Here is a 9258-nt window from a genome sequence, read left to right as displayed (position 1 = left end):
GGCCCCAAAAGGGTGCTGCCTCAGTGGCTCTGTGGCTCCCGCCTGTCCCAGAAGCTGTCTGCCTCTGTGGTCCTCACTCTCACCTGTGCAGACTCACATGTACAGTTTTAATGAACTTTTCTCACCTGGAATAATGGTGCTCCCTCCAAGATCTAAGGGGCACCTACCATAAAGCCCAAAACCAGACATGGAAGCCCTCCTTTGAGATGTTGGCTAGAGTTGTCAAAGAGACTATTAAACATATTGTTGTTGCCCTTGTTTATTTCCCAGATGTAAGAAGCATATTTTTATTATAGAAAGACCATGTATTTCTGAAACAGGGCCTTGAGAACTCTGAGCAGGAACTGACTTGAAAGTACCTTACCTGAAATCTACCTTTCATAGTAGACCATAGAATAAAGTGTTGAAAGATTATAAGAGACAGAGGGCCAAGAATTCTGCTGTGAACTTTTTCATTTGAGAAATATCAAGAAAGTTACACTCATGAAGTATAACATCATGGGTGCCTAAACAACATCCAAATAACGATAACACCAATAGTCAGGCCTATATGGAGAGGAGTAAACCTTACCCTGGTCCAAAGGGTACACAAAACTATTATAGGACATACTTATGCTGAAAATGGGATAAAAAGACTTTTCCGGGAAACCAAATAGATTTTTTAATCAAAGAAAAATTATGATGGCCATATATCTTTGCCTCACTCTAATGGACTTTCACATTTATATTAACACAACTGGTTGCAGAGTTAAACATTAATAGATATTATGTTCAATAACAAAAGTTTTAAATGACATGTGTCTTTTATAACATTCAAGTTGTTCCTTTGTGATGTTTTCCTATACCTTCCATATGTAACCAATCTGATACCATGGTTAATGTTTAATTTCTTTTCACTCATTAGTTATTTGAGTTTTGAACTATTTTTAAAACCATAACAAAATAATTGAAAAGAAATGTTGGCCAGATATGGTGGGATACAATTCTTGGCCAAGCAGAGGGGTTGAACATTTAAGATGAGCCTGATTTACATAGCAAAGCAACATAAAGCATAACATGGAAATAAAAACAATAACAACCAGAGAATAATGTGTACACTGAATCATGCCTTTAGTTGTCTCAGTTTCTACAATCATTATTACTCTGAGAATAGTACTTGCTCATTTGTCTTTCAGTAAGAAGGCCAATGACTGAATAACTAACCAAATAAATAAATACATACATGAATGAATAAACGATGGATATACATTTTAAAAGGTAATACTCACGAAGGATTATTAATGACTTCTTCCAGTGCATTGAGCACATCTGACCTGGACATCGTTCTGATATTCAGTGTAACAGCTGCTCCTTTGGCCACCATGTGGGCAATGTTATCATGCTGTTCTGAAAACAAAGGAATGCCAATCATAGGGATTCCATGATGGATGGCCTCATAGATACCATTCACTCCACCATGAGTAATAAAGGCTTTGGTTTTTGGATGACCTAGAAGGAGATGAATTGAGGTTAACATAAATTAGCAGTCTTAGACACAAAATGAGAAATGTATATTCTATGATGAACTGAAAAGAGGTTTTGGGGTTTTGCTTGTGTGTTTGTTTGTTTTGATGTAAATATTCTTATACTTGGGGCTGGTGAGATGGTTCAGCAATTAAGAGCACCAACTGCTCTTCCTAAGATCATGAGTTCAAATCCCAGCAACCACATGGTGGCTCACAACCATCTGTAAGGAAATCTGATGCCCTCTTCTGGAATATCTGAAGACAGCTACAGTGTACTCACATATAATAAATGAATAAATAAATAAATAAATCTTGAAAAGAAAAGATTCTTATATTCAAAAAATCACTGAAATGTTTTCCTATCTCAGAGAAAGAAGACACTAAATTTACGTACACCTATTTTGCAGATTTGCATGTGACTTGACCTTGAACTATGAAATACTTGTTTCCAGTTGAACAAATGAATCACATAGTAGTTAAGAGAAGACAAGTGGGAAATTGTTTTCTTAAATAATCTATATATTTATATTAGTCATATATTTTTATTATCTTAAATAAATAATTTATATATTTATATTGTTTATATATTTGTGTAATCTTAAATGATTTACGAACTCCATGTAATAGAAAGGCTTTTGAGTCAACTAGGATAGGTACAGGAATCAAAGAAATCAGTTGTTATTCAGAATTTGTTTTCCAGTCTCTTACCGAGGAGGTCATTCTGGGGGAGCCACTTGTAGATTCTGGTATTGGGTCCTAAAGAAGCTGGTTTTTTGCCATCAAATCGCCAAAGAACCTATTAAATGTTGGATAATCTTTAGTGGTGGAGCCAAATTTACCATTATACAACCTGAGCAGGTTATATCTAAAAATATAAATGTAGATACATTTATTTATATAATGACAATTAATGAAAAATGATGTCATGGATTTCAAAGAGAGCAAAGTCATAGATACGAGAGTGTTTAAAGGGAGGAATGGAAAAGGAGAATGGTATAATAATAGTTTCCAATCTGGGAATAATTTTTTAAAGTACAGCTTTTTTATCTTAGAGAAAACAGCTAAATACCTCCCATGGGATAAATGAAAAAGTCAGAAGTGAGGAGCAATGAGAACTCATAACAGATTGAGAGAAGAATGTGCCAGCAGTTTCTGTGTTTATTTTTACACTCAAACAGGTTGCGCATAAACCTTACTTTCCAAGCAGATGAATTTAGACAAAGGAGACAGTTAATACATGACAATATTTAATGCCTTGGTGACATAATTCAATTCCAGAGAAGAGTGGCAAGTTACTAATAATTTATATTTTGTATAGAAAATTTTGATAGATCTAATACTGCAGGATTAATATCACAGCATTTTTACTTGGAGTTTACTTTTAATCATTTCTTCTATGTCATTTTTAATGAATTTCAATTTTTTGGTCTTTATTTTTGCTGTGTATATGCCATCTTCCCAGGTGTAGCAGATAAGAGTGAGTCTATTATTATTACCCATCCCTTGCTATTGTTATTCAGATAATATTTAAACTGTCCTTCATGTACCTTTATGGAAATACTTGTTTTACAGCTTGAACTCATGCAATGTTTACATATATGAAATTTCTGAACCTCTGATTATGCATTGTCTGATGCCCTGAAAAAGCTAGCTATTTTGTGTGATCTGGGTCTGCCTCATTTTTCACTCTGACAGATTACAATAAGAGTCCCGTGTGTCATGTTTTATGATTCAGAGAGAAGCCTGTAGGGCAGCACCCATGTCGACCTTTCTTTTATATATTTCTTCTACAAATATTGGCAGGAGAACCTAGAATCAGTTGTTTTTGTTTATTTGCTTGTTTTGCTTTGTTTTTCTGTTATTATTTCATTTTGTAAACTGAACATTGAACAGATGTACTTCAAAATTAGGATGGAGACTCATGCTACATTTCAAACATTTTCAAGAGCTGCTTAATATTCTTCTGATAAAAAAATTTACTCCCTCCCAAAGAAAAATCTTGTATATTCAGTGACTTTAAATAATTGACAAAAAGAACGAGTGACTCTGAAGAATTTGTTATGTCTATAAAACCTTGACAGTGATGTAATCATAATGCCAGCATTTCAGAATGTACCCACAGAGATCACAAAGTTAATATCCCAGGTACTCACAGCCAAAAACACCTAGTATTGTAATATCTGTTATGTGCATATGTTTCTAAATTGTCTAAGGTAAATTAGATCTTACCTAAACCTTTAGGTTTCACCCAGTCATTTCCAGAATCAGACCTTCCAAGGACTTTCACAGACTCAGTATACAGTAGCCTCCCATGGGTACGTTATCTCACCTTTTGCGGAATCTGGGCAAGGGCCCATGCAATTGCATTGGCCTTTTCTTCTGTCATGTTACTGACTATCGATCCTAGAGAAAACAACACCACACCATGGTCTCCAGAGCTCTGGACAAAGTCTTCCATTTCCTGTGAAAAATTAACTTTTTGTGTCACAAAACAATTCTAGAAAAATCATCTATGAAATTTTATGAAAAAAAAAACTAGAATAAAAAATAAAGCATTCTCAGGAATTTTTAGAATTGCAGTTCTCATATATACAGAAGACAAAAATGGCAATGTCAAACACTTTGAACATCGCAGGCAGCAGTGTAAAGTGTAGTCACACATGTTCAACAAACATTCCCTGTGGGTATTTTGCTTACATTCATGTCTGTGTGTCCTGGATATGCAGTTCCCACAGAGGTCAAAAGAAGATGCTAGATCTCTTAGAACTGGAGTTTCAGATGATTTCTGGGATGGATCCCAGGTCCTCTGGAAGAGCAGCCAGTGCTCTGAACACTGAGCCATCTCTCCAGCCTCAACAAACATTCTCAATACTTTCCTCTGGCAAAGTGAAAGTATAATTTTTGTTACCATTTAAATTTTCTCCCATGATGGCTGATTTAATGCCATTATTTAGTGTTTGAAGAAATAATATCTATTTTATAGTATGTACATATGTGGTAATTAGTACAAATTTCCTACTACAATTACTTATATGTTTTGTTTTTGAAAAATAACCATAACCTCATGGTAAGCATATACTGTGTAACAATTTTATGACATTGTGTATAAATAGAGTATTTTCAGATATGACCTCCACAAATCACTTATTTGTGTAGAAATTATGACTATATTGTTTCTCTGGACACCAAACAATAACCTTTAATATATATTAATCACAGCTTTTACATGATTAACAGTTTCGGATGCCCTAAGTTTAACTGATTAATTTTTCTATTTTGCATGTTTGTGTTTATATTTGTCTGTGTAATATATGTATTCATGTACATGTGTGTGTGCATGTGTACATGTGTGTGTGCATGTATGCATGTGTGCATGTTGGAGGGGGGTTGTTGTATTGAGGATATGCTGCTGATGGAGAAATTCCCTGTCTTTGTTTTAGCACTTGAAGACCAAAAGTTTAAACTAGGTGTCATTCTCTACATGTTTTTAACACAGTTTTGAGACTGTTTCTCATGTTTCTCAGTGAACATGAATCTCACTATTTTTAACAGGATCATATCCAGCAAGCTATCAGTTTTAACCTGTTTCTACAATGTCAGTACTAAAGCCATACATGCAATGCCAGGATACCTAAAATATTAGGTGGATTATGAGATTCAAACTCATATCCTCATAGTTGCTTTGTAAGGAATTTGCCCAATGTCTAAGCATCCACATACCCTACTAAACTTAATTTAAGTCATTAATATGAATATATACCAAGTCTCACATGCACTTATTGAACTCCTAGTTAGCAGGATGCTTAATTTCACATCATATATATCTCTATCATTTGGAGAAAAAAAACATAATGAAAGGTGTAGAATCACTTTAATCAGAAATAAAATGAGATGAAAAAGAGATGAAAAGAATTATATTTACCCTAGTCAGGGGTTTAGCAGGTTTGCAGTGGAGTCCTCCAACATATTCAACATTTGGTAAGGTTGGGTGAGGAAACTCCAGATCCCAGTAGGATCTTATGAACCACATTTCTGCTTTGCCCATTGTCTCAATTAAGGTGGTGGACCTTCCTAGATGGAGAAAAGGAGCAAATGAGACAGGGAAAAGTTAGCAAGACTGTCATCTGAGTATACAATATATTTCCTTAACAATGTTGGAAGAATTTGTGTTTGATGTAGAACATGTACATTAAAAAACCAATGATTATGTATATATAATATGATTTGCATGTATGATTTCTGGCTCAGTTAACATACATAAATGCCAGTTTAGTTTTTTTCTTAAAGCAGACTTTGAAAGTTATCTAATCTCGCCCATAGTTTGAAACCATGAATAGTTATTGAAACAACCTACTAAGCCTCTATATAAGAAAACACAAATTTTACTGTCTAACTTTTCAAAAGGAACTATGTAAATATAAACACAAATTCTGGTCCAAATCTTACACTATGGTGTGTACTCTTTCCAGAATTCCCCAGGTCATTGTAGTGTATCGAAAGGACTTTACCCTTCTGTTGTCAAGGGAGCTGTAAAGTTTATGAATGGCTGAATTTCTACTTAGTGCTTCTACTCTTGTTTCATATTGATATATCTAATATGATTTATCCTAAAAAAGCAATCACCATATTTATACAAGTCATAAAAATAGAAATTTTAGGGTAATCTTAACTATGGTATAATTTTCAAGAGAAGTAACTTGACTCAAAAACTATAGAACAAGTATATATGGTTCCATACTTCTGTAGAGTACAGACATTTATAATGGCTTTTAGAAAACAGTACAATAAGGAAATGTGCTGGTAGAAACCTCAGGTTCATTTTCAAACCTATACATTAACATATGTCTTTGAAGAGAAGGAGAAATTTTGGGGAAATACAGAGAATATATTCTATGATTTATCTTTTCATTTATGTGTATTTGTGTTTGCATGGGTATACTCGAAGATTATTCCAGTGCCTCAGCACTGGAATAAAAGAACAGCAGGTTCCCTGAAGCAATGTGAGGCCACTGGACATGAGTGGATGCTAGGAACAGAACACATGTACTAAACATGAACAGAAAACAATCAAACTTTTGGACGTGTTGTAAGACCCCACATTTTAATTTTTATTTATACACAATGGCTTGTACAAGAGAACACAATTTCTTCAATGTTAAATACATACTATAAAATACGTCATTCTCTAAATAAATCAGTATTTGGTTAAGCAGGAAGTGACTTATTTAAATAGAGGTTTAAAAAAGCATAAAATGAGTAAAGACTCATGTAGGGACCATTTACTTGAATCTCTTTACAATTGTATAGCTAACCAGAAAGTCTTTTATCAGGACTGATACCTTCTATTTTAACATTAATATGAGCTTTTACAGAGCATTTGTGATTTTTTTTAGCTAATATCCTATTATATATTTGATCACCTACAAAAACAACTTCGCTTTGAATTTCATGAACATATAGCTTCAAGTACATGTGTAGCTAGGGATATCAAGCTACTACGAAGAAATGTAACTTACCCAAAGTTTCACTGTAAAACTGATCCCATTTCTTCTTTGTAAATGTCTGGAACCAAAAGTCAAAATAAAGCATACATATCATATTTTTTACCCTCTCTGTGAATGTCATTTGGCCACCTAATCCTGACAAAATCACAGGGACATAAGAGGGAGGGAGTACAAATCCTCCACTGTCCTTTTCAACTTGGTAGCCAGGAGAGAAGCGAAGACTGTACAGAAAAGGAATCTGGAGCATTTGAGCAATGAGCTCCCCACAGGTAGCTAGGGCATCTAAAATAAGGACATCAAACTTGGATTCCTGGAGTTTTGTCATGAGCTGTTTGTTTGAAACAGCTTCCTTACAAAGATTTAGAAAATGATCAGATAATTTATCAAACAGTGTTTGAAGCAGAGAATATGATAAGCATGTATCTTTTGGGACCTCATAAGTCCATATATCCACGAACTTCCTGGAAAAAGATTCCAGATCATCTTTACTGAGAGCTGTAGGAAAAGTTTCAAACTTAAGGCCAGGGGAATATTTAGGATCAACAAAAATGGAAGCTGAAGGTCTCAGAACAGTGACTTCATGGCCCCTCTGTACAAGTTCATCCAGTATTATCTTTAAATTCATCCAGTGACTGAATTCCAGTGGCCACACTAACACCTTCCCACAGCTGGTGGATCTGAAACAGCAACTCATCTGCAGCAGGAGCAGAGGAGAAATCCACTTCACAGGCATCCTGGAAGTCAAAGTGCTTCTGTTAACGGTGTGTTCCCTTGCTTTACTGACTGTCTTTATTTCTAAGAAGAAAAAGAAAAAAAAAATCCACGAGTTAAAATTTAACCTGAGTTGGTGCAAGCAAACTTAATGACCAGATTGAAGTTGTTGGCTGAAGAGAGATACTAAAAGCAAATATTAATTATTTCAGATTTACTTGGAAGTGTTTAATGTCACATGTTTTGTAATGAAGTAAAGTTAGGAGTTGTGACCTATGTAAACCTGTTTGCAGGAGTTTTGAATCATAGAAAGAACACTGATTAGTGTAAGGTGAGTCTGCATTTTATTCTCAACACGTGAACTCCAGGTGTACTAGTTACCGAACTCATCAGTGTTGCATGGATATTATTTTGTAAGAATGTTGATTAAAATATTAAGTCACATAGAGTTCACTGAATAGCCTGACAGTGTGCCTTAGTACTTGACAGAGAAAGGATAGTTACTTGACAAAGAAAAGATCTGTGAATAAGATAGACAAGAGTTTCTGCCTATCAATGTCCCTACGGAAAAAGCCAAACATACTGCCCTGAGTGGTATTAGCTGCTAAGATTTACAGAGAGCAGCCAGTTGGTTCAACCTATCTGTCCAAAGCCCTTTCCTAGGACCAAGAAGTAGCTGGATAGTTTGTTCTTGCAATCTGTTTTATTTAGGGTTTCCTTGTTGTGAAGAGACACCATGGCCAAGGCAACCCTTATAAAGGACAACATTCATTTGGCCTACCTTCCACTTTCAGAAGTTTAGTCCATTATCAACATGGCAGGAAGCATGGCAGAGTCCAGACAGACACAATGTTGGAGAAGGGACTGAGAGTTCTACATCTTGATTGGAAGGCAGCTAGGAGACTGTTTCCACATTGGGCAGAAATTGAACACAGGATCTTGAAGCCCACTACCAGTGACACACTTCCTCTAATAAGGCCACACCTACTCTAACAAGGCAATGTCTCTTAATAATGCCACTCCTTGTACCTTGAATATTCAAACCACAACAGAATCTTAGTGCACAAAGGTCCTGAGAAATCAATGAGTAGATGAAACTTCACCAAGAAACTTGCTATCTACCATTTCTGAAATCACCAATGCTTTTATTTGCCCATGAAGATTGTGGGTATTGACGTGTGATTTACCTGGATCTTCTTGTTTGTCCTGGTATTGTGATGCTACAAACTTTCCAAAAACTCTAGGATGCATCATCTAGAAAAAAAATCGTTGATGACAAAACGATTATATAATAGAGTATATGATTTCTCATCACACTGACCAAGTTCCTTGCCAAAATAAAGTTTTGGAGTCATAGATATATTTTATTGCACAATTTGAAAGGTTGTATCAATCATGAGAAGCAAGGTCTGTAGAGTTTATGTGATGGAAACAAAGGGAATGGATATCTGCACCAAGGAAAAATGATAAGTTAATCCTTCCTGAAAATTTTCTCACAGATATACTCAAATATTTATATTAATAGTGCCATTATTAGT

General features: G+C 35.0%; 1 protein-coding gene across 1 annotated transcript; it reads right to left on the bottom strand.

Moving 5' to 3' along the window:
• Positions 1–435: 435 nt before the first annotated feature.
• LOC110288611 (UDP-glucuronosyltransferase 2B17-like) lies at positions 436–8987 on the bottom strand. Its single transcript, XM_021154909.2, has 6 exons — positions 8908–8987; positions 7022–7804; positions 5428–5576; positions 3835–3966; positions 2214–2301; positions 436–1488 (listed from the first exon to the last, which is right to left on the bottom strand). The coding sequence occupies exons 1-6, from the start codon at positions 8972–8974 to the stop codon at positions 1265–1267; spliced, it is 1443 nt and encodes a 480-aa protein (XP_021010568.1). The 5' UTR covers positions 8975–8987; the 3' UTR covers positions 436–1264.
• Between the last annotated feature and the right edge of the window lie 271 nt (positions 8988–9258).

This window comes from Mus caroli, unplaced genomic scaffold, assembly GCF_900094665.2.
Source record: "Mus caroli unplaced genomic scaffold, CAROLI_EIJ_v1.1 scaffold_21649_1, whole genome shotgun sequence".
NCBI classification, from domain to species: domain Eukaryota; kingdom Metazoa; phylum Chordata; class Mammalia; order Rodentia; family Muridae; genus Mus; species Mus caroli.
This window is presented reverse-complemented; position numbering and strand designations above follow the sequence as displayed.

Coding starts and splice junctions, on each gene's coding strand:
- LOC110288611 (XM_021154909.2), bottom strand. CDS start 8,974: ATGATGCATCCTAGAGTTTTTGGAAAGTTTGTAGCATCACAATACCAG. Junction 7,805..8,907: donor GGACAAACAAGAAGATCCAG/GTAAATCACACG, acceptor TTTTCTTCTTAG/AAATAAAGACAGTCAGTAAA. Junction 3,967..5,427: donor CTGCTAAACCCCTGACTAGG/GTAAATATAATT, acceptor AATTTTTCACAG/GAAATGGAAGACTTTGTCCA.